Below are 25852 nucleotides of genomic sequence, written 5' to 3'. Positions count from 1 at the left end.
GAAAGCCTACAACAAATACTTACTCGGTTTTAAAAAAATGAAATAAGGTCATCAGTAAGACTTTTTTTTACCTATATGATTAAGAGTTTATAACAAAAAGTTACAGGTATTTAGAAAAAAAGCTATAATTGCTAAAGGCCTGTTTGTAGAACATAAGTTTTAGAATCTCTTTGAATTTATAAGAATTAGATTAGATTACATATGATGTAATATTAAATATTAGGGCTTTATATTGATTGCTTTGTTAATGGTTGGATATCAAATATTAGGGTTTTATGAGTGAGGGAGGGGTCATTGGACGTTTATTAAACTCAACAACATTGGGGACTTTTTTAACTTTGATTGGTCGGTTCATATAGTTGAGTGTTCAAACGTTTCAACCTACAGAAGGGGCAAATTTGTGTATCATCATTGTTGATGTACATCAATTTATCGGTCATTGTCTTATCCCTTTAGATCCCGGGGTTTTATATTGATTGCTTTGTGAATAAAAACTGATTCGATATTCATGCAGTTGTTGTTGTAAATTATATTATACATAGATTATAGCTAGGAATATGGTACCAGACAAAAACTTTTTGCCTTTCTTGCTGGTCATTAATAACAAAACAAAATTTAAATGGGGAGTTTTTAAGTAAAGGATGTGTTATTTTTTACTGGCAATTTTTTTTTCAGGTGCTATATCCTTGTATGTTAATCATTGAAAATTTGATTAATATTGATTAAAATGGGTATTTTCACGAAATGCATTTGAACTTAATTTAGTGAACCGCATATTTTTTGCTAGTTAATGGGTTAAACTATAATAATATTTATATGGCATATATTTGAAAGAATTTAAATTTTCTACCGCGTTGTTTTGAAAATATCAAGATATATGCAATTTAAAAAGACGATTTTCAAGTATTGATATTTTCAAAACTACGTGGTAGAAAATTAAAATTCTTTTAAATAAATGCCATATAAATGTAGTTTAACCAATTAACCAGGAAAAATATGCGGTTCACTAAATTAAGTTCAAATGCATTTCGTGAAACTACCCCTTTAATGAAAAAACTTTTTCAGTATCGCTTCGAAACCGATTAATATCCTGTGAATTAGAACTGGTTCTCAGTCATACTGAAAAACTATGCGTAGCCTCATATAATATCCAGTCTTCTACGAATAGGAAATTATATCCGCGGAAAGCTGTTTATTATACGATGCGATAAATAAACTATTATCAGTAAAAAATATTTATTTTAACTATTTTGATTACATTTTATAAATACCTAATGATTTCAGATAATATAAAATGGCCTGGAATCCTCTACGGAAACCAGCTTTATGCCAGAAACCTGCCTTGTCACAGGAATCAATTTTATGCAAAATATAAATGAAATAGTTGTTGTACTTGAGCCTATAACGTCAAAATAATTTATGATGTTGTATAGTCAGCTGCGATTCATCCGATAATTTAACTTTTTCAATTCCGAATTAGATTCAATTCTGCAGAGACCGATTCATACGGAAAAATTGGCAAAACAAAACTGGAATTAATCCTCGATTTATTAGTTTTGTATACGTGGAAAAATATATATAATGGTTATTTATAATATTTATAATTATAAGTGAACGAAAAAATTTACTGAACAATTTTCTGTGGCTTTCATGTGGCTGACGCGCGGCTGTCAAACTCTGAGACTATAAATGTGTAGGTTCAGGCTCCTTGGCTACATATTAAATATCATAAATCAAACTCGAAGACCAAAATGAACATTACTCATTACTTTATAATGGCTCTGTTTTATAATTTGACCTCATGATTTCAACATTAAAGTAAGGCGATTAATTGTTACATTTTTAAAAGAGTTGCCTTTCAAAAGGGGGGGGGGGGGTTTAATGCAACCATCTCGTAATCAATGTATAAATGACACTTAGAATTGGAATTTTGATCTGAAATTTTGCATGAGTAATCCTTGGTAGGTCTTTTTTCCCTAAATCGAACAAAAAGTTGGAAAAGTAGCGGCTAACGGCTGGCGGCTCATCCGTATAGCCATTTTTTGGGTATTTTCAAGCGAAATCCATCACGAAACCTCTCTCCACATAATGCTCTTTTTCGATCCAAAACGTTTTCAAACGTGTCTAGCCGGTAGTTGCTGGTACTAGAAATCTAAAAAATGTTATTTTGTATCATTTCACATGATTTAAAGCAAAAATATGTTTCAAAAAGTTGATTTCTACGTAAATTATGACAGATTTGCCCTAAAAATAGCCAAAAAACGGCAAAACGGCTGAGCCGTTAGCCGTTACTTTTTCAACTTTTTTTTCGATTTAGGGAAAATAGACCTACCAAGGATTACTCATGCAAAATTTCAGATCAAAATTCGAATTTTAAGTGCCATTTATACATTGATTACGAGATGGTTGCATTAAAAACCCCCCCCTTAGTTATAAGCAAAGAATCTCTATGATCAAGACCTAAAAAATAAAATTTAAGTATGTCATTAAACCGTATTCTGTATTTCAGCAGTTTTGCAGCAAATATACTTACAATTTTGTTTAGACTTATACATACATTGATATTCTGGTCATTTAGTTCTGACACAACAAATGTTAATAATGTTTGTTTGTCCTACCGTTTCAGGGCATCGCTTTTATGGATGTTGTCACCCTTGTTTATTTAAAGTTGCATCTTATCAAGAAATTCTTTGTTAAAAATAACTATTTTGCATAAACATATCTTCATACAGGGCTTGGCATCTTATGATGACGACCGTTTGTTAGAACTAACTTACAATAAGCTGCAGGTATAGTCATTAACAAATTATGATTTAATTAGAATTAAATTAGATGGTTATAGCTAGTAGCTAGTAAGCAGCCCACATGGAGGGAGGGGACAAAGGTTTTATTTACACTAGTTCCCAAATTTGTATAATAACGTATTCTTGGATTAACAGTTTTGGAGACTTTTATTACAATTTGATTTGTTGGTTCTTTAAGTTGAGTGTCCAAACGTTTTAATCAATAATTGTAATCTACAGAAAGGGAAAAAAGATATCCATTTATTAAATTGTTTTTCTGTTTCAGCTTTTGGCTTATACAAGTTTTACCATTATGTCAACATAAATACTTTTTATAGGAAATGGAGGAGAATACGAAGAAAGTTTACAAAGAAGTGAAAACCACTGAGGAATGTTTGTTTGAATTATATAAAGCTGAGGATAAGTTGGCTTCAGACTTATGTAACTCTCAAATTTGTCAGGTAATTGTAATAGATTCATTTTGAAATTACTTAAAATTTGAATATTTTTGTAGCGTAATGTTGGCGTAAAACTTATTTTGTGCAGTAACTAAAAGGAAGTGAGTAAGAAGATGGGAAGGGAAAGAAGAAAGAAATTTGGGTAGAACTTGGGAAATTTTCACTCAGAATTTATATTTGTCCCTGGAAGCAGCTAACTCACTTTGTTAGTCTAACTATTTCTTTTTCTGATTCTACCCAGTACCCAGGAAGGTATGGGAGTTGGACATTATGTGTAAATTATAGAGTGGATTCGCTACAAATATTTTTTATTTTCAGGAGGATGAAGAGTTGAAGGCAATGTGTAACCAGTATGGGGATGCTGTTTATCAAATGGGTCATAGGTAGATATTAAATATAGATAGATATGTAGGTAACCAGTATGGGGTTGCTATTGTTTATCAAATGGGCATAGGTAGATATACTGGATATAGTTAGATAGATATGTAACCAATATAAGGATGCTATTTATCAAATGGGTCATAGGTAGATATATTCAATATAGATAGATAGATATGTAACCAATATGGCGATGCTATTGTTTATCAAATGGGTCATAGGTAGATATATTAAATATAGATAGATATGTAACCAATATAAGGATGCTATTTATCAAATGGGTCATAGGTAGATATATTCAATATAGATAGATAGATATGTAACCAATATGGCGATGCTATTTATCAAATGGGTCATAGGTAGATATATTCAATATAGATAGATAGATATGTAACCAATATGGCGATGCTATTTATCAAATGGGTCATAGGTAGATATATTCAATATAGATAGATAGATATGTAACCAATATGGCGATGCTATTGTTTATCAAATGGGTCATAGGTAGATATATTAAATATAGATAGATATGTTACCAATATAGGGATGCTGTTTATCAAATGGGTCTTAGGTAGATATATTCAATATAGATAGATAGATATGTAACCAATATGGCGATGCTATTTATCAAATGGGTCATAGGTAGATATATTCAATATAGATAGATAGATATGTAACCAATATGGCGATGCTATTGTTTATCAAATGGGTCATAGGTAGATATATTAAATATAGATAGATATGTTACCAATATAGGGATGCTGTTTATCAAATGGGTCTTAGGTAGATATACAGGGGTGTATATTCACAAAAATTGACTCTGCTAAAGGGGTTGGGGGGGGGGGGGGGGGAATAATGTAAAAATTAAGGGAAATGAAAACATTTTTTTTCCATTTTTCTACCCTCCTTGCAGGTTAAAAAAAACTAAAATAATGTGTGGGGGGATAATTTAAATGATGTAAAGAGTTCTGAAAATATTTCCACATTTTTTTCCTCTTGCTGGAAAACCAGGAGGTGAAAAAATCACAAAAAAAATTGGCGTTATCCTCTTTAATTTAAAGGGGGGGGGCGAAAGTGACACTTTTTGAAACCAAAACTAAGAGTCAACAAAGGAACTGAACTAAAAAAAGGGTTACAGGTCTGAGATTTTGCATGGCAGTTGCTTTATAGGGGTACAATATGGAACTGTGAAGAAACGGCGGCGCAACCGCCGAAAACCGCCGTTTCCCGCCGTAATTTTTGTTGCCTTTTCTCGGCGGTTTTCGGCGGTTGCGCCGCCGTTTCTTCACAGTTCCATATTGTACCCCTATAAAGCAACTGCCATGCAAAATGTCAGACCTGTAACACTTTTTTTAGTTGAGTTCCTTTGACTTTTAGTTTTGGTTTAAAAAAGTGTCACTTTCGCCCCCCCCCTTTTTATAGGACTGAAGATTTGGTGGATTTGAGCCAGAGGACAGTTGTTGAACCTTTGAAAAAATTATCTGGAGAATTTGCTCAAATACAGGTCAAATATTTTTTTAGGAATTTGGTAAATGGTCCTCGATGAGGGCATGGGTTCGAATCCCATTGCTGACCATCAACTTTTGACATTATTTTTCTGCAACTGCCACCCTGCAATTTAAGGAAGTGCCCCTCTTTTTGTCTGCGAGTCTGTCCGTCTGTCTCCTCTAATATCCTCTTAGAATTTTTTTTTCAATTTTGAAAATTTGAGTTTTGGAGTAGAAAAGAGTATTATGTTGAGAGAGGTTTCGTGACTAATTTGCAGTATAAATATCAAAAAAATGGCAAAATAGCTGAGCCGCCAGCCGTTAGCCGTTACTTTTCCAACTTTTTGTTCGATTTAGGGACCTACCAAGGATTACTCATGCAAAAGTTCAGATCGAAATTCGAATTCTAAGTGCCATTTGCTCACTGATTACGAGATGGTTGCATTAAACCCCCCCCCCCCCCCCCTTATTAAGGTTTATTTTTCAGAATGCTGTAAAACGTCGAGATTTGACTCTGGCAGAAACACAACGTGCCCAGTCAAAATTTGAAAAACAGGAAAAACTTGAGAAAACTGGACAGGTCGATCATTTTTTTACCTGCAAAAACTGGCTTGTTATATTTATACATTTATAGAAATTTTATTTCTATTCTTAAAATAAATAGAGATAGGGGACATTAGACTGTAATAGTTATTTATTGACATCGTATTATGGACAGTTATCCAAAGTTAATGAAATAAAAATTAAAAGACTTATTGTAACATTTTTAATCTCTTAAACACTTTGTATAACCAAAATACCAAAATACATTTTACTATATACAAAAGATAACTCAATATTATACCTTTATTTTCTTAACTTATTGCATGATGTTTAATACATGATAACTACATAATGACTGCTTTAAAGCAAAGCCTTGAATACCAATGTGCGCTTCACTATACGTGGAGCTGGTTGATATTTTTTTTTTTTTTTTTAGTTTAACTAAAAACTGGTTTTAATCTAACGTATTTTCGAAGCACCACTGGAAATGATTTTTTCCCTTAATTTTGGGTCATTGTCAGCTTTTCTTAAAATGATTTTATCCTACCAAAGAAGTAATTTTGTTTTTATAAGACCAATTGGCTTATTCCAGTGTCTTTGATAAAAGGGGGGGGGAAGTTTGTACAGTTATAGGAAATGAAATTCAGTACCAAATTTTGCCTTGGCCGTTTGGGCTTGTTTTTATAGTTATCAACCTAATTCTTTTTGTAAGCGCTCTTATATGATTGGATCTACCTGTAAAACTTTAAAAATTGAATTTTGGGACTTTCCCTTAAAGGGGCTAGTGGAGCAAAAGACCCCCAAACACTAAAATTTAAAGTTCTGAGTCTATTTTCTGAGATATTGAGACGATTTTTTTAATGAAAACACTTTTTAACAAAACCGAACTAAATAGCCAATACAAATTTCATTTTGGGACTTTCCTTCTAGGGGCTAGTGGAGCTAAAGGCCCCCCAAACACTAAAATTTTAAGTTCTGAGCCTATTTTTAGAGATATTGAGACGATTTTTTTTATGCAAACTTTTTTCACAAAACCGAACTAAGTCGCCATTACAAATTTCATTTTGGGACTTTCCCTTAAAGGGGCTAGTGGAGCAAAAGACCCCCCAAACACTAAAATTTTAAGTTCTGAGCCTATTTTCAGAGATATTGAGATGATTTTTTTTTATGAAAACTTTTTTCACAAAACCGAACTAAGTAGCCATTACAAATTTCATTTTGGGACTTTCCCTTAAAGGGGCTAGTGGAGCAAAAGACCCCCTAACACTAAAATTTTAAGTTCTGAGCCTATTTTCAGAAATATTGAGACGATTTTTTTTATTGAAAACACTTTTTAACAAAACCGAACTAAGTAGCCAATACAAATTTCATTTTGGGACTTTCCTTCTAGGGGCTAGTGGAGCAAAAGGCCCTCCAAACACTAAAATTTTAAGTTCTGAGCCTATTTTTAGAGATATTGAGATGATTTTTTAATGAAAATATTTTTAACAAAACCGAACTAAGTAGCCATTACAAATTTCATTTTGGGACTTTCCTTCTAGGGGCTAGTTGAGCAAAAGACCCCCAAACACTAAAATCTTAAGTTCTGAGCCTATTTTCAGAGATATTGAGATGATATTTTAATATGAAAACATTTTTAACCAAACCGAAATAAGTAGCCTTTAAAAATTTCATTTTGGGACTTTCCTTCTAGGGGCTAGTTGAGCAAAAGACCCCGAAACACTAAAATTTTAAGGTCTGAGCCTATTTTCAGAGATATTGAGACGATTTTTTTAATGAAAACATTTTTAACAAAACCGAACTAAGTAGCCAATACAAATTTCATTTTGGGACTTTCCTTCTATGGGCTAGTGGAGCAAAAGGCCCCCCAAACACTGAAATTTTAAGTTCTGAGCCTATTTTTAGAGATGTTAAGACGATTTTTTTTAATAAAAGCATTTTTAACAAAACCGAACTAAGTCGCCATTACAAATTTCATTTTGGGACTTTCCTTCTAAAGAATAGTGGAGCAAAAGACCCCAAAACACTAAAATTTTAAGTTCTGAGCCTATTTTTAGAGATATGAGATGATTTTTTTAATGAAAACATTTTTAACAAAACCGAATTAAGGAACCATTACAGATCTTATTTTGGGACTTTCCTTCTAGGGACTAGTGGAGCAAAAGGCCCCCCAAACACTGAAATTTTAAGTTCTGATTATTTATTTCAGTTTTGTGAAAAAAAATTTCATTAAAAAAATCAGCCATAATATCTTTAAAAATAAGCTCAGAACTAAAAATTTTAGTGTTTGGGGGTCTTTTGCTCCACTAGTCCCTAGAAGGAAAGTCCCAAAATGAAATTTGTAACGGCTACTTAGTTTGGTTTCTTTAAAAATATTTTTATTAAAAAAAATCGTCTCAATATCTCTAAAAATAGGCTCAGAACTTAAAATTTCAGTGTTTGGGGGGCCTTTTGCTCCACTAGTCCCTAGAAGGAAAGTCCCAAAATAAAATCTGTAATGGTTCCTTAATTCGGTTATGTTAAAAATGTTTTCATTAAAAAAATCATCTCATATCTCTAAAAATAGGCTCAGAACTTAAAATATCAGTGTTTTGGGGGCCTTTTGCTCCACTAGTCCCTAGAAGGAAAGTCCCAAAATGAAATCTGTAATGGTTCCTTAATTCGGTTTTGTTAAAAATGTTTTCATTAAAAAAATCATCTCATATCTCAAAAAATAGGCTCAGAACTTAAAATTTTAGTGTTTAGGGGTCTTTTGCTCAACTAGCCCCTAGAAGGAAAGTCCCAAAATGAAATTTGTAATGGCTACTTAGTTCGGTTTTTGTGTTGGAATGATTTTCTTGTATTCCCTGGCAAGTTCGAACCCATTAATTCCCTTTTCCTTATACCAGAGAATGAGTGTGTTACGCGGCATTCCTAACTATCTCCGCGCTTAGCTTGTAAACAAACAAAGGCGCGCACATTTTTTCCTTGTTGATTCCCATGTGAAGAGCTACGTGAATAAAAATAATGTATTGGATGGATATACATGCGCTCTAATCCGTGGAAGATCTCAAATAAGCCTTCCTGCTTAGTTTGACGTATAATGTGGTAAGAATTTATCTTTAATTCTTAATAATAAGTGTAGTATGGTATATTTTCACGAAGAAATTTAAAACATTAATTTTTCAACAAATAGACCATTTAACTGCTAACTTTTAACATACGAATATTTTCCTTAATTTTATTGATCATTTGAATCTAAAATTATCAATTTCTGATGCTATTTAATATGTTTCGTGCCAATTTAAAGTTTTTTAGAAATTTTATATTTTTAATTAAATTGAAATCACGCAACCTCGATATACAAAAATAATAAACCATTAATATTATGTTATTAATTTTTATATTTTTGTTTTAGATGCACCGTTTTCATGGTAATAAATACACATTTGTAAACATTCACATGTTGGTCATTCGGAGGGCTTGGAGATTAAGATTTCGTGTACGGCAAGGCATGCGTACCGAAACAATGAAAACGAGACAGAACAGATGCGGCTAAGAAAATATCTGTGAAGTTTTGTGAATGTGTTGGTTGTGATACCTTACCACACACTATTATAATCGTAATCAGTACAGTTAATTATTGTGACAATCATGGGTCCTAAAAAGAATAAAGGCGCTCAACTGGGACTACGGCTGCGCCCAGCCGTCGAGGCCCTAACCAGTGAACTAAATAAAGTGATGAAGTTGGTCAGTGAATCTTCAGAGCTTGATGTTAGACATTTCACTAAGGAGTCAATCCTTGTCCATGACAAGTTCGAGACATTCGATAGCATTATGGTCGGTTTTAGCAAGCTTGGAGTGAGAATCCAAGAGCTTGAGGAGTTTAGTGACATTTATTCTAATATAATTACTGTGCAAAAAGATTATAACGCTCTAAAAGATGCTCTAGATGCTATGGAGGAGCTCAGTGACATTCAAAGTGTTGTTGATTTAGTTGGTGATAATTTGCCTGACCATAAGGCTGAACTATATGATCGTTGCATAAAGATTGTGAAAGTTATCAAAGGGTCATACTTTCCCTTACCAGAACCAATTATAAACACTTTGTCTGCTTTGATGAAACGGCTGGCCGAGGTTAAGCTTGAACCTGTGAAGCCGCCTACAACGACGGCGGGTGCTTCGACAGCATCGCCATTTGTGTCGCCGTTTGGCATACCACAGTTCGGCACCGGTTCTATATTCACGCCAGGATATATGAATCGTGTCGACGAACGTCTTCTTCCAAGCTTTGACGGCTCAGAGTCAGCCTACGTAAGTTTCAAGGACAATTTTAAAAAGCTTACCGTAGGACAGGACCCGTCATATTTACAGTTATTGTTGAGCAGTGAAAAGGTCTGCAAAAATAAAGAGTTGAGACTTCAGTTAATTCAGATTCAATCACATGAATCTCAATGGGCTTACCTCGACGCACGTTTTAAGTCCAAAACACGTCAGATGCTCTGCCTTTTCAACCAATGGGAGAAGAAGCCTAAACCGTCGGACTCCAACCAGATTGTGACAGTCTTAGCAGAGTTTGGTGGTGCAGTTAGCCAGCTCGAGCAGCTGACTAAGGATGATGATGATGAGGAAGTCACCACAAGCCAGTGGTTGACCATTATTCTTTTGGAAATGTTATCCAAAAAGTTGCCACGTGATTTCCAGGACAAGCTCAACCTGGCGTTGGGCTCGATGGATACCCCAAATATTCCTAAGCTGTTGAAGATTATAGAGGAACAGCGTGGCGCCATTTTGATGAGGTGTTCATTCGATGTAGACACCCCCTCCAAGAAGAAAGGTAATCCTGCGGCCGCAGCTACAGCCGTTGGTAAACCTGGGTCTCCAGCTAAGACCAAGAAGAAACAGCCTTGCCCGTCGGAAGGTTGTAACTCTGATCACCTGTTGTTCAAGTGCTCCAAGTTTAGGGATATGTCTGTTCCTGAACGCAAAGTCTTCATCAAGAAGATAGGCGCCTGTTTGCTCTGCTTACAAAAAGGGCATCGGGTGGCCGATTGTCCCAGAGCCGATAAGCTTGGCAGCTGTACCATTGACAGTTGCAACCAGCCTCATAATTCATTATTACATGAATCGGTTGCTAGTGGACAAGTTGCGGCAGTGTATGAGTCACAATTGTTTAGCAAGAACAATTTTATGCTGATGTTGCAGCAGGTCCCGGCGTTGGCGGCTGACAAACGTCAAGTCACCGTCAATGCCATGTGGGACAGTGGAGCAAATTTGACGTTGATTTCTAGAAGTATTGCCAAGAAGTTAGAGTTGCCATCTACTGGTCGCACAGCTACTATTTCTCTGGCAGATGGAAAGAGCCAAGCGTGTCCTACAGTCAAGATTTGTTTGGTTGACCGCAACCGGAATTCACACATTCTGGAGGCGGCGGTAGTGCCCAGCATTGGTACTGAAGAAGGGTTGCGTTCTATTGACCCTACAGCCGCCGCCGACATTTTCAACATGAAGCCTGATAATTTTTCTATGGTCGACGGCAAGATTGATGTTTTAATCGGCCATTTAACACCAGCTATGTTCCCGTGTGCAGATAAAATGGTTGGTGATTCTAGACTGTACAGAAGCTTATTTGGTACAGGCTATTTAGTTGTGTCTGCAGATGGCAGGACTGTTGCTAATCCTGTCGCCTGTAAAGCTGTGAAGTTGGAGGTCAGCAAGATGGAGTTCCTGAGTACTGAGAGTTTGGGAATACAGCCGCCATCAATGTGCAGCGGTTGTAAGAACTGCCGTCATTGCGCCGCCATAGCCGCCGGGCAGTCCGCCTTGGACGTGCGTAAGCGGCAGCTGATTGAAGAAGGTCTGACATTAGATCTTGAGAACCATATTTGGACGGCCTCATATCCCTACAAGCAGCCGCCAAGTGTGTTATTTGACAATTCAGAGCAGGCCTATAAGATCTGCTTACGTGACCGGCAGAGAATGATTAAAAAAGGTGAATACAGCACCTTCTGCCAAGTGTTTCAAGAAGCTGTGTCTCGTGGAGTGTATCAGAAAGCTTCGCCAGAAGACCTAGCTTATACTAAGCCCGTGTATTATTCGAGCCTAGTCTGCGCATATAAAGAGTCTATTTCCACGCCGTTGAGGATATGCGCAAATTCCAGCCTCTGCTGCAAGGGGCTAAGCCTCAATAGTATTATGATGGACGGCCCAGTTCCATTATATACTCTGATGCACAATCTTATCCGGTTCAGAAGTTATAAGTGTGCATTCGTGGCTGATATTCAGAAGTTCTATAATTCATTATTAGCTACCTATGAAGATTCTCAGCTGAAACGTGTTTTTTTCGCTGATACAGTTGATGGAGAGCCAGAGGTCTACCTTACCAAAACCATCAACTTTGGTGAGGCTTTGGCTGGAGATATGGCCGTGACCGCCCTCAGACTCACTGGTCGTATTTTTGGTGGACGTTCCCAGCAGGATGTTCAAGACGTTTATGGATCTGAGAAGATTAGAGGTTGTGACGTTGTAGCCCAGCAGGATGTGTGGAGAGATGTTCAGCAACCACTCAGTTCTGAATTTGTTTTGTATCAAGATCCTCCATCGGTCAAATTGGAGACTTGTACTTACGTGGATGACTGTTTGAGCGGTCATAACAGTAAACCTGAAGCTGTCCAGCTGGTCCAAGAGCTGGAGGATATGATTGCACCTGGCAATTTCAAGTTTAAATCTGTTGTTTATTCTGGAGATGATGTTGACAGTGTAAAAGTTCTGGGCCTCGTTTGGGACCCTAAACAGGATAAGTTGTTCCTACCTGTCAGAGCCAACCACGGCGAGAAGATTAAGGGTAGAAAGTTACTAGAGGATCTGGACCTGGAGGATCTCTGGAGAAGTCTACCTGAGTTGATAACTAAACGTGAAGTTTGGAGAATTGTGCAACAACTTTATGACCCAATGGGTCTAGCAGCGCCATTGCTGCTTAAGTCCAAGCTTTGTCTGCGCTCAGTTTGCATACATGGATGTAACTGGGATGATGTTATACCTGGAGAGTTGAGGTCGGAGCTCGTGTCCAGCCTCCAGGACCGTTCGGCACTTGGAAATGTGTCGTTCAGACGTTCGATGGTTCCTGATAAGCCGTTGGGGCTTCCAATGCTTGTTGGTTTCTGCGATGCATCTAACCAGGCCTATGCAGCCATCACCTACCTGAGATGGCCAGTTCCTGGAGGATATGATGTAGTTTTGTGTTGCGCCAAGTCACGTGTCGCACCAGTGAAGATTGAGTCTATACCAAGGTTAGAAATGCTTAGTTGTCTAATTTTGGCCAGGCTTGTGGATACTGTAGCCAGAGCTCTACCTTTCAACATTTCTGGCAAAGTATTTTTTAGTGATAGCAGCTGTGCCCTAGCTCAGCTATCCAGTGACAGTGTTATGTTAAATGTTTTTAACAGTCATCGTGTTTCTGAGATACAACAGTTGACGAGCCCTGAAGATTGGAAATGGGTTCCAACCCAGCACAACATTGCCGATCTGGCAACGCGTGGTTTGTGTACAATTGAGGATGTACAACCTGGATCTACATACCAAGAAGGTCCAAGCTGGTTGCGCCTGGAACAGGACCAGTGGCCCGTTAAGACGGCGGGTGAGGTAAATGCATCCATTCCCGAGAGCGAGCTAAATCCCAAGATGGCGAAGCTCAAGGTAATGTTCACACAGGTAGTGGACAACGATTTCTGGAGGTCCCTGGCAAGAAGGACCTACAGGCAGGCAAGGAGGACTGTTGCCGCAGTTCTTAAGGCTGCCAACTGCTTTAAAACGCTGCTTGTCAAGAAACGTGGCGTTGCAACAATTGAGGATGGTGTTAGCAACAATGATAGTTCTAAGCATTATGAGAACTATACTTTCACAAATACATACATGGATTCTGTTTGTGACCTGTTTTTGACTTCCTTCAACCAAGAGAAGGAGATGACCATGGACGCCGAGGGGAAATTTGACTCCCTTCAACCGTATCATCACAAGGTCCAGGTTTGTTGGCCCATTGTGGGTCATGATGGATGTTATCCTCTTAGGACATTTACAATATTGAAAATGTCCGGGAGAGGAGATGAGGCTCTTGAGGCCGCTGCTGGAGGCCCCAGGAAGATTATGAAGGACAGCCCAGGTGTTGTCTTGCTCAGCCGCCACAACAGGCTGGCGCGGCTCATCCTTCAACAGTCCCACGATGAATTGGGGCATGGAGGCCATCGTAAGACGTTGGCGCAAAGCCGCAGGTATGCATGGATCACACATGGCCGCATGGAGGCTATGAAAGTGGTCAAGAGTTGTGCTGCATGTTCCATTGAATATGCCAAGCGTTCGAGTCCCGCAATTGCTAATATTCTGCCAGATCGTGTCGAGCCCTCTGTGCCCTTCAAGGAGGTGCATATGGACCTTGCGGGGCCGATCGAAGTTACGAAGCCTGGCGTTGGTACCAGGAGTTCCAAGACCAAGTACAAAGTTTGGTTGTTGATTGTGGCTTGTAGATTTACACAGGCTGTGTTTGTTGATGTGTTGACTGATTATTCAACTGAAGCCGTGCTGGTCGGCTTGAGAAAACTTCAGGCGTTTTACAATATGCCTAGAAGGGTTACCACAGACAGAGGCACCAATATGGCCGGTGCCAAGCGAATTATGGATGAACTTTTGAAGGATACCCGAATGCATTTTGAATGGCATCTGGTGCCCACCGCAGCACACTCGTTCGTGGGTACTGTGGAGAGGCAGGTTGGGCTGGTCAAGCGTGTGTTGAACAAGAAGTTGGCTGGTGCTACTGTAACCTTCAATGATTTATTGGTGTTGTGTGCTGAGACTGCAAGAGTCCTGAATTCTAAGCCATTGACCTATGCCACCCAAGGAGATGACGTCAATTGCTGGAGAATAATTTCACCTGCTGATCTGTTAGGCGGCAGGACCAACGATGCAATCTGCACCTTTGAAACAGGTTGTAAAGAGCCCATCACCAGGAGGCTGGAGAACTTGGAGGAGTTGACCCGTCAGTTCCATCAGGTGTACAAGGAGCAGCTCATGCCTGAGCTACTCAAGTCCGTCAAGTGGCGCAGCAACAAGGTGCTGCTCGAGCCGGGAGACGTGGTGCTGATCGACGATAGCACAAATTTGATGAAGAAGTTCAGATTGGGGCGTGTGGAAGAAGTGCGCCCAGGTGGGAGGTCCGTGGTTTGCAAGTTCAAATTATCAGATGACGCAGCCGCCACGAGTAACGAGACTTCCGCAAGACGTCTGCTCAAGATCAATCTACCCAAAGTTTAGTATAAGTATCGTTCTTGTTTAACTTTGAATTTTATTTTTACGGTAGATTTATCAGATATTTTTTTCGAAAGACAAAAAACGCAAATTTTGACGCAATTTCGTTTAAACTTTCAAATCGACGCAAGATTTTTTTTTTCATTTGAAATGCAAACTTAAGTTATTTATACGTTTACGCAAGTTTTTTCAATGATTTAAGTCTTTCCGGGACCAGGGATTTTTTTTCGCGGAAATTTTCCTAGGTACCTATGCAAATACGAACATTTTTATCCTTGTTTAATTGAAATTCGATATGATAAAAAGTAACACAATGAGATTTTTACATCATATAAATATTTCTTAAGATTATTATAATCACATAGATAATTTAATATTACATATATATTAAAATTATTTCTATTTACCTTTTAACCGATGTACCTAAAGAAAAATGCAGATTTTTTTCGCCTTGAATTAAGTAAATTCTTTGAGTTCGAAGATTTAAGCTTAATAAGACCGCTCTATAGTGTATCTTAGCTCTGTTACCTCGGCCAGACATACTACAGAACGGCAAAACTAAAGCATAAGATAATTTTATTTTGATTGCTTTGATTGATGATTCTAAAGTTTCTTGAATTATTCATGATTCTTTTAATTTTTGATTTGATTTTAACATCACTAATTATGTTTATTTTCAGTTGATGGAGCCCTGCGCCAGAAATCCTGTCGGAAATTATGCAGTATCAAAAAATTGTGATGGAAAGACATAACGTCCGTCAGGATAGCTGGAACATGGCATTATTAATATTTGAAAGATTGGTTAGTTTGTATCTTGAGGGGTACATTCTAACTGAGGCCCCAAATTGCCTTAATTTTGACTGTATGATTATGTACAAGTTGCTTTCTTCTTAAAACAGAGAGAAATTGCAAACTCAGCATTTAGAGAAGTTCTTTTCTTATAATTGAGCTTTTGTTTTATTTTGGTAATTTAATTTGCATATTTCAATTGCAATTTTATTTTACGCAATTTTAATTCACGAAGATTTAAAATTATGAAATTTTAATTTTCCGATGTTTGATGATTTTTACAGTCATATTTTGTTTAGATTTAAGTATCTATTTTATTAAACATGTTAGATTTAAGGATTTACCTATCTTATCTAAGAATGTCTAGATGTAAGCCCGAGTATTTTTCGCTGGAGAAAATGCTTAATTTTGAGAAGTTTTTTATGAGAATTCTATTTTTCTTTTCTAGCAAAAAGATTTAGTAGAAAAAATGTCATTATTTAATCTTTCTTTCTTTTGATTAAAAGTTTGAGTTGATTATTTAATTATTGATGCGATTTTTAATATAAAAATCATTTGCCTATTATTATGTAGGTACCTAATCAAAGTTTAGGTACTATTGATTATTAATTCATGTATTCGCAATTACATGGTCTGTAATTCTAACTTTAATTGAGATTATGAGGCCATGATTAATGAGATGTGTGAGTGGTAAATGTGCATTTCATGAATGTTGAATGCTTTTCCCATTCCTTATTCCTATCCTTATGTGGTAGTGGAGTCGGTTTGAGTTATTGTGGTGTTCGTAAGTTACCATAATTAATTTTAGGCCTGATGGCCATGCCATTTTAAACTCTTGTAATTTATGCATTATGAGATTGTGATTTTGTGGACACTGTCTGCACGCATGATGTTAAGATGAGTTATTGTGTTCGATTCCCAGTGACTAGACGGGTGTGTGTTGGAATGATTTTCTTGTATTCCCTGGCAAGTTCGAACCCATTAATTCCCTTTTCCTTATACCAGAGAATGAGTGTGTTACGCGGCATTCCTAACTATCTCCGCGCTTAGCTTGTAAACAAACAAAGGCGCGCACATTTTTTCCTTGTTGATTCCCATGTGAAGAGCTACGTGAATAAAAATAATGTATTGGATGGATATACATGCGCTCTAATCCGTGGAAGATCTCAAATAAGCCTTCCTGCTTAGTTTGACGTATAATGTGGTAAGAATTTATCTTTAATTCTTAATAATAAGTGTAGTATGGTATATTTTCACGAAGAAATTTAAAACATTAATTTTTCAACAAATAGACCATTTAACTGCTAACTTTTAACATACGAATATTTTCCTTAATTTTATTGATCATTTGAATCTAAAATTATCAATTTCTGATGCTATTTAATATGTTTCGTGCCAATTTAAAGTTTTTTAGAAATTTTATATTTTTAATTAAATTGAAATCACGCAACCTCGATATACAAAAATAATAAACCATTAATATTATGTTATTAATTTTTATATTTTTGTTTTAGATGCACCGTTTTCATGGTAATAAATACACATTTGTAAACATTCACATGTTGGTCATTCGGAGGGCTTGGAGATTAAGATTTCGTGTACGGCAAGGCATGCGTACCGAAACAGTTTTGTTAAAAATATTTTCATTAAAAAAATAATCTCAATATCTCTAAAAATAGGCTCAGAACTTAAAATTTTAGTGTTTGGGGGGTCTTTTGCTCCACTAGCCCCTTTAAGGGAAAGTCCCAAAATGAAATTTGTAATGGCTACTTAGTTTGGTTTTGTGAAAAATGTTTTCATAAAAAAATCATCTCAATATCTCTGAAAATAGGCTCAGAACTTAAAATTTTAGTGTTTGGGGGGCCTTTTGCTCCACTAGCCTCTAGAAGGAAAGTCCCAAAATGAAATTTGTATTGGCTACTTAGTTCGGTTTTGTTAAAAAGTGTTTTCATTAAAAAAATCGTCACAATATCTCTGAAAATAGGCTCAGAACTTAAAATTTTAGTGTTAGGGGGTCTTTTGCTCCACTAGCCCCTTTAAGGGAAAGTCCCAAAATTAAAGTTTTAAAGTTTTACAGGTAGATCCAATCATATAAGAGCGCTTACAAAAAGAATTAGGTTGATAACTATAAAAACAAGCCCAAACGGCCAGGGCAAAATTTGGTACTGAATTTCATTTCCTATAACTGTACAAACTTCCCCCCCCCTTACTACTTTAAAAATAATCTAAATTATTTCTATGTTTCTTTTTCACTTTATAATTTTAGCACTAATCTTTCCTTCAATTGTCTTTACTATTTACAAAAAAAATTAAAAGTTTTTTTTAAAAGCGAAGCTTTTCTATAATTAGGGTCGGTCCGTCCGTCCGTCCGTACGTCCGTCCGTCCGTCCGTACGTCCGTCCGAGATAGATAGCTTTTATTCGTTAATTTAGGCATGTTAGAATTGTCCTATCGATTTCAAACTTTGCATGATGATTCCTGTAGTAGTTGGGTACGATTTAGAAAGCGTAGCAACTCTATAATTATTACCAGAATGTCCGTACGTCCATTTTAAACATGTTGATTTTTTTTACTTTTTTAACAACAAATTTTCAAGTGTTTTATTTATCCTTTTGATCTGATTTTTTTTGTATATTAATTCCTGGGACAACAAAGAACAATATTATAAGCGAAGCAACTCTATAATCAAGTCCAAAAATGTAAGTATGTCCATAATCATTATCCTGTTTTTAAGCAGTTTTTCAACAATTTTAATCACAATTTTGCTTTGACTCTTATACATTCGCATTCTGATTATTCAGTTCTGACATTATACAAGTGTTAATGTCCGTTTGTCCTACCGTTTCAGTGCTTCGCTTTTATGGATGTTGTCATCCTTGTTTTGTTGTAGAATATAGTAAAGACTGAACAGCTGAGAAAAGGTTTCCAAGCTGCCAAAGATGATTTTGATAAACAAAACAGGTATAATGATTGATTGATTGATAAGCCATAGTCTCTTAGGGTTTGGACATAAGTAGTCATGGTATAATAGATATTATGATTGTCAATCTATAATACAAAGTAGAATGATGTCTGTCCGTCCGTCTGAAGCTTAAGATCTCAGTAACCACTGAACCGATTGGATTCTACTCTTCAGGGTATATATACCTATTGGTCCTGTGGTGGTTTTAAGCTATTTTCTTGGGGGGTGGAACACCCCCAACCCCCCAAAAATAAATTCCCCCCCCCCCGCTAGTTGATATATATAGCATTATTAACAAATATAGGTACTAGGTAGGTACAAGATAAAAATAAAATAGTATAGGTATGTACATTAAATAGGATTATTATTATTACTTAGTGCTGTACATAGTTCTTCAAATGTAAATTAGAGGTTCCAATTTCATTAGGATAGAAATTTATTTTTAAATTATTACAATTACAACTGATAAAATTTCCGAACTTTTTGGTAATAAGTTTTAGAGAAATGTAAAAACCCATTAAAACCCGTGAAAATAAGTAAATTTTTGCTCTACCTAATGCCTAAATGTTTCATTTTCTTGCAATGGTTTTTGGGGAATTGGAGTTAAGCAATTAGGTATGTCATTAAATAGGACATTTGACTTTCCAGGGTTGAGATATCTTCTTTAAAGAAACTAATTCCTGAAAAAAGGTTCTTCCTAGTAAAAACTGTCTTTTAGCTAAAAATTAAGTTAACTTAGGTTTTTATTTTAATTTTAAAACCTTCTATTAATGTTTAAGGTTGTTGGTAATGGAATTGCCAGAATTATATGAGAGAAGAGTGGACTACTTTCAACCAAGTTTACAGGCGCTTGTCTGTAGCCAGGTATGCTGGTCAAAGTTGAAACCATGGATCTAAAGGGATAAGACAATGGCCAATAAATTGATGTACATCCCCAATGAAGAAACAGAAAATTATCCCTTCTGTAACAGTAACAAGCCCTTTTCACTCCACAGGGGGGAGCATAGGCTGCTGACACTTTGTTAGTGTTACTGTAACAATGTGGCTTTTTATGGATATGGGAAGTTGTCAGCCCTAAGCCCTATGATTGCGGTGTAAAGTGTCCATTACCAATCAGACAACCAGCCCTTTGATTGCACGAACTTTGTCTGAGAAGTCCTAACTGTGCATGTTAGTGAGTTGCGCTTATTTTGGGCTAAGGCAATCCCCCTTCTCTAACTATTTAAGTCGCGCACCTGACATAGCAGCAGTAGGAACCATTTTTAACGTCTTTAGTTATGACGCGGTGTCGGACCGAGATTTGAACCTATCACCTTCCCGACGACGAGCGGATGCGCTACGTGTTGAGCCACGGTCGCGGGTTTTACCCCTTTTGTACTCATATATGTTAAATAATTTAAATATTTGCAGTTATTTACTGCTCACTTAATGTGGATTATTGGATACCTTTCCAGTACAGTGCATGCAGTTTAATTTTTTAAACTTTTAGATTCAAAATTATGAAAACAGTTAACTTCATAAAATTTCGTTCTTTATTGATCCCCTTTAATTATTAGGTTGATTACTTTGGGGAGTGTACAACCTTGTTTTCAAGATTTCCAGGCTCCAGGTATGTTTTCACAATGAATTTTAAATAAGTGGATATTGTGAAATATTCTTGCATACTCTTATAAAGAGGGGGGGCGAAAGTGACACTTTTTGAAACCAAAACTAAAAGTCAAAGGAACTCAACTAAAAAAAGAGTTACAGGTCTGAGATTTTGCATGGCAGTTGCTTTATAGGGATCCAATATGGAACTGTGAAGAAACGGCGGCGCAACCGCCGAAAACTGCCGAGAAAAGGCAAAAAAAAAATCGGCGGGAAACGGCGGTTTTCGGCGGTTGCGCCGCCGTTTCTTCAGAGTTCCATATTGTACTCCTATAAAGCAACTGCCATGCAAAATCTCAGACCTGTAACTCTTTTTTTAGTTGAGTTCCTTTGTTGACTTTTAGTTTTGGTTTCAAAAAGTGTCACTTTCGTCCCCCCTCTTTTTCTCCCAGCTAGCCAATATAACTATATCTCCTTCCCTCCCCCCCCCCCTTAATGACTTTACACATTCCCTCCAATGCAATGACTATTGAGGAACGTAATGACTAATAACTAAGGACTATATTATCAACGACAAAATTATCATGGTACAATATCCACGTATTCTGTATCCATTGTTTTCTCAAACAATTAGGATTCAATCATTCATATGTTCTTTACAATCCCAGCTCAATTCATTCATTAGTAGACACAGGGATCTTAAGGGATAAGACAATGGATTAAGATAAACATTCTGAATTATTTACTCCTAAATATCCCTTCTGTATTTGTATATTAAGTTGGAAACTGCACCAATCAAGCATTTTGTATAAAGTCTCTAAAGTTTTTAAGCTAACGAATGAGAAAATATAATCATAGAACTTTAGGTACAAGCAAGTATAGTATTTTTTAAAAGCGAAGCTTTTCTATAAATAGGGTCGTCCTTCCGTAACGGATAGCTTTTTTCGTTAATTTTAGCATGTTAGAATTGTCCTATCGATTTCAAATTTTGCATGGTGATTCCTTTGGTGGTTAGGTACGATTTAGAAAGCGTAGCAATTCTATAATCATTACCAGAATTTCCGTACGTCCATTTTAAACATGTTGATTTTTTAAAACTTTTTTAACAAAAAAATTTTATGTGATCAAATCATCTAAATGTTCTGATTTTTGGTATATTGATTCCTGGGACAACAAAGTATTATGTTATAAGCGAAGCAACTCTATAGTCAAGTCCTAAATATGTAAGTATGTCCTTAAAATTATCCTGTATAAAGTAGTTTTTCAACAAATTTACTTACAATTTTGCTTCGACTCTTTTATTCACTATATTCTGATTATTCAGTTCTGACACTATATAAGTGTTAATGTCCGTTTGTCCTACCGTTTCAGTGCTTCGCTTTTATGGATGTTGTCATCCTTTTTTCATTTAAAAAAGGCATAAGTTTTTTCATGAAAACTAATCTTGTTGTATTTTCATTTCAGAACTGGAGCCTATGAGTCAACCATGGACAAACAGATCAACCAGATTAAAGCTCTGTCAATTGTCAACTCTTAAATAAAAAAACTAGCAAGAAACGAAAATTTGTTAAAAGAAACTTATGAACATTGTAAAATTTCTAAACCAAATAATCTAGTATTAGATATTTTAATTTAATAATATTTAGTCATAAAAGCTTATGTACAAATCACTATAAAATTGAATTAAATGGCCTATTAGAAAATGTTTCACCTACTTAATATTTTACTCAAATTATTAATTATTTAAAATTTACCCCAACCATTTAGGAGGGGGTATTTACCCCCACAACCTAAACAATTTTAGAGGAGGAAATATCTCCCCAAAAATAAAAATCCCTAACAAAAAAAAATTTTGGCTCACTTCGCGCGCATTTTTACTACTAAATATTAATACATTATCAAATTACCCACCCCAAAAAAATTTCACCCCGGGGGTAAATTTTTTGGGGGGGTAAACAAAATTTACCCCTGCCAACAGATTTCACGGGGGGTAATTACCACCCCCAAGCAAATTTTACCCCCCCCCCTCCAAATAAAAAAGCTTGGACGTTCTGCCTTTTAGTTTGTATTGTGATTTTAGGATATTATGCATTTTTATTATTAAACACTTAATGTCATTTAAGCATCTATAATTTTTAATTTGAAAATAATTATAAAACTTTTAGAAAGAATCTCAAATTTAATTCTATTGTCTGTTAATGTTGTATTAGATTTTAGCTGTAAATTTATAAACATTTGTTTTGAACTTTTTATGTTATGTTTGTTACATTATAGAATTTATTTGTAGTTTTTTTTCTACTTTGACCATTGTGATTTTGTTTTAGTCAACCAAATAAATTTATAACAAACGAACATACTTTCAAAAAAATCTTAAGTAGCGCAGCAATATTATATACGTTTTATATCCTGTATGTTGCATAAATCACAACTACTTGGTGGGGACCTTTTTCGTCTGCTAGCAAGTTGCTTTCTGTTTTTTTTTGTAGCGGTTTTGGCTGTTTTAATATTTCCGTCGCTATTGTTAAGCCAACAAATAAGAAAACGTGCAATAAAACTTTGGGGCCTAGTGTAATATACCAGGAATAAGGTATAACCAACAAGCGAAAAAAATCTAAAATAATATTTGGGTGGCAAATGGAGATGTCGTCAATTAATTTCATTGTTGGTATAAGCTTCAAATGTCCCCTTCCCTCCCTTAAACTAATAGTAACAACAGATTATCAGAATATCAAAAGTAGGGATGGCAATCCGTCAAATTTTTGGACCGGATTCGGATTCTTGCAAGAATCCGTCCAAAAAATGGCGGATTCCGGATTCTAGCAATATTTTAAAAGGCTTTTTTAAATTAAAAAATTTAAGTGCTACATATGTCCTAAAATTTAATGTTCTTGGTGTTCTCTATAATTCACTTCAAAGAATCGAACCAGATTTTAAAAGATATTAGGTATATATAATGATGATAATCTTTGCCTTCAAAAAGGGGGAGTTGAAAGAAAAAACTCAAGACGCTAATTTTAGCCTACCAATTAAGAATCCGAATCCGCTATTAAAAAACGGATTCAGGATTCGGATTTAAAAATTGGGTGGATTTGGATACGGATTGCCAACTGATATTCAATTATGATACTTTCATATGAATGACTCCGAACCCGCATGTAGCCGCACTGGACAAGTATAGTGATGGTGGGGATGGGGTACACACCAGGGATCTAAAGGGATAAGACAATTTTCGATAAATTTATGTAAATCCCTAATAACTATATTTAAAATTACCCCCTTAGATTAAAATTAGTGGTTGAAATGTTTGAACACTCAATTTAACGAACCAACCAATCAAAGTTTAATAAAAGTTGTTTTGCCATAGAATAAGAAAACGTTATTATAAAACTTTGGGTACTAGAATAATAAACAGCTCAATGTTCCTCCCTCCCTGGGTACACATATGTATATCATGTAATACGGTGCTCTTTAAATTAATTTTGACTCTTGCACATTTTATAAAATTTTTAAAATATATCAGTAAAAAGGGGAATTTGAACATTTTCTTTTTTTTGTAAACTATCTACAAAAGGTTTACTTATTATAACTGAAAAATGTGTTTCTTTTTATACCAGTGTGGCGTACACAATTTTTTCTCTCCAGGGCGGGGGTGAAAAAGGGGAAAGTAGCCCTTCCCAAGTACAATTTACAAGGGGTGTCACTGTCAATCCCCCCTTATTTATTAAATCACTTTGATAGCTGAAAAAAGTTTCAATTAAGAATATAAAAAGAGTGCAATTACAAACATGAGGTTCTTTTTAAATCTCTAAATTACTTGTTTGAATAAATATACTTTCATCTACAAAAATAACTAAAACATAAATTTTACGAAACTTGAAGAAAATGAACTATAATTCTTGGGGGAATTTTAATAAACCAGAGCTTTAACAATGGATTTATCATTACTTTGACCTTATACCAGACTATCAAGTACTTTAATAAATTCAAACTTGTAGCTGGCCAAATTAACGATATTTACCTTATCCCATCCCCTCATACTGGATTAACGAACTGACCGCAAATAATGTCAATGTTAGTAACCTAAATTGACGTCAATTTTTTCCCTGCCATAATATCCACGTATATTCTATATTAAATCATTCACTTATTTCAAGAAATTAATATAGTCTTATGTATCAATTCTGTTTTAAATATTCTGAGGGGGATAAAGGGATGTAGATTTAATAAACCAAGAATTTTTTATTTCACTCTGAACTTATTATCTTGGTTTGATTATTGAGGGGCGTATTCAAGAATCGCCATAATATGTTTCTACTCACTACGAAGAGTAGAGTAGTCTACACTATGTGAGTAGAGGGTTTCACATTAGTTTGATTTTTAGATTTACATTCGGTCTTCAGGCGTTAACATTTAATATCACTATCTAGATTCATTACACAAACCTTTGCTTTTGAAGAGGAAGGGTCAAAACATAGCCTTAAACCACCCAAAAAGATACATAAAGATTTACCAAAGGACACAATTTTCTTAGTTTACTCATTTCGGGTATTTTTGGATATTTTTTTATTATAGAATATGTAACCATATTGCTAATGATAATTTGATTTTATTAATAGGGTTACCGTAATCCTATAAAATAAAGTAGTAAAGTCTATTTGGGTGAAGATTAAGCTATAAAAATTGGAAAGAATTTTAATGAATATAATAGATTTAAAATCTGCATAAAATTTTTAGGATTTTTTATAAAATTCGTTTTTTATATAATCCATTATTTAAAAGCGCAAATCCAATTTAAGTTAATAAATTTTGACCAATAGGATAGGTGGATTGGAAACTACCTGCGCTCTAATTGGTTGAATGATGTACGTCACTTAAGCTTCTCCCAATCAGGGCGCAGATAGTTTTCAATCCACTAATCACAGATGTAAAAATTATTTAACTTAATTTGTATTTGCGCTTATAGATAAAGAATTATACAAAAAACGAATTTTATAAAAATTTTATGCAGATTTCTAATCTATTATATTCATTAAAATTCTTTCCAATTTTTATAGCTTAGTGAAGATTAAGATCTCAATAACCTCTGAACCTATTGGGTTCTCTATTTAAGTTAAGCTTCACATATGTCCTGTGATGGTTTTTAGACTAATTATATCAATATATTGGGATTGTTTTAAGCTATTTTCTAGCCTCAATATGCCCCTTCGAATACACAGCCCCAAGATGCTAGGGGAGTAGTCGCTAGTATATTTAAACAACGTTATGCAAAATTTTACAAAGTTCACGTAATATGAAACACCCTAGTGTCTGCATAACAATAGATAGATAGATAGACAACATTTAACTCGGTGCTCATATTTTCCACCAAAAATTAAAAAAATGCAAAATGTTAAAAAAAAAATTCTAAACATGAAAACAAATAATCAAGAAAAGATATTAATCAATCATTTATAATTTTTTTTATATCTTTCATTATTTTATTTTGGAAGTTAGATAATATTTTAAAATTTGTTTTACTAAATCACTTAAATTTAGTAATATACTTAAAAGATTCTTTATAAGTTTTACTAGCGACTACGCCCCTTGCAT

At 35.3% G+C, this 25852-nt stretch overlaps 1 protein-coding gene and 1 long non-coding RNA gene across 3 annotated transcripts; one reads left to right on the top strand and one right to left on the bottom strand.

The window, feature by feature from the left end:
• Nucleotides 1-824: 824 nt before the first annotated feature.
• On the bottom strand, nucleotides 825-1295 carry LOC145330228 (uncharacterized). Its single transcript, XR_013883332.1, has 2 exons — nucleotides 1129-1295; nucleotides 825-1056 (listed from the first exon to the last, which is right to left on the bottom strand). It is a non-coding gene; the product is annotated as an uncharacterized LOC145330228 (long non-coding RNA).
• Nucleotides 1289-22615, top strand: LOC145330226 (bridging integrator 3-like). Of its 2 annotated transcripts, XR_013883330.1 has the most exons (11): nucleotides 1289-1352; nucleotides 2734-2789; nucleotides 3122-3244; nucleotides 3560-3624; nucleotides 5042-5123; nucleotides 5594-5686; nucleotides 18605-18675; nucleotides 19456-19540; nucleotides 20233-20285; nucleotides 21728-21923; nucleotides 22344-22615. XR_013883330.1 is itself a non-coding variant. In XM_080174837.1 (10 exons), exons 1-10 carry the CDS (start codon nucleotides 1295-1297, stop codon nucleotides 21798-21800), a joined length of 759 nt encoding a protein of 252 aa, XP_080030963.1. In that variant the 5' UTR covers nucleotides 1289-1294; the 3' UTR covers nucleotides 21801-22611. The 2 variants fall into 2 exon arrangements, 1 of the variants encoding a protein (XP_080030963.1); XM_080174837.1 differs by having other exon boundaries at nucleotides 21728-22611.
• Nucleotides 22616-25852: the final 3237 nt, after the last annotated feature.

This window comes from Acartia tonsa, chromosome 10, assembly GCF_053477335.1.
Source record: "Acartia tonsa isolate MP-2025a chromosome 10, ASM5347733v1, whole genome shotgun sequence".
In the NCBI taxonomy this organism is placed as follows: domain Eukaryota; kingdom Metazoa; phylum Arthropoda; class Copepoda; order Calanoida; family Acartiidae; genus Acartia; species Acartia tonsa.
Note: the sequence above shows the minus strand (reverse complement) of the source record. Positions and strands in the feature narration are given on the sequence as shown.

What these genes read in the sequence shown, in the direction of transcription:
- LOC145330226 (XM_080174837.1), top strand. Translation starts at nt 1,295, where the DNA reads ATGGCCTGGAATCCTCTACGGAAACCAGCTTTATGCCAGAAACCTGCC. An exon ending in GTTTATCAAATGGGTCATAG is followed by an intron (nt 3,625 to 5,041) that starts GTAGATATTAAA and finishes CCCTTTTTATAG; the next exon opens with GACTGAAGATTTGGTGGATT. An exon ending in GATTTTGATAAACAAAACAG is followed by an intron (nt 18,676 to 19,455) that starts GTATAATGATTG and finishes TTAATGTTTAAG; the next exon opens with GTTGTTGGTAATGGAATTGC.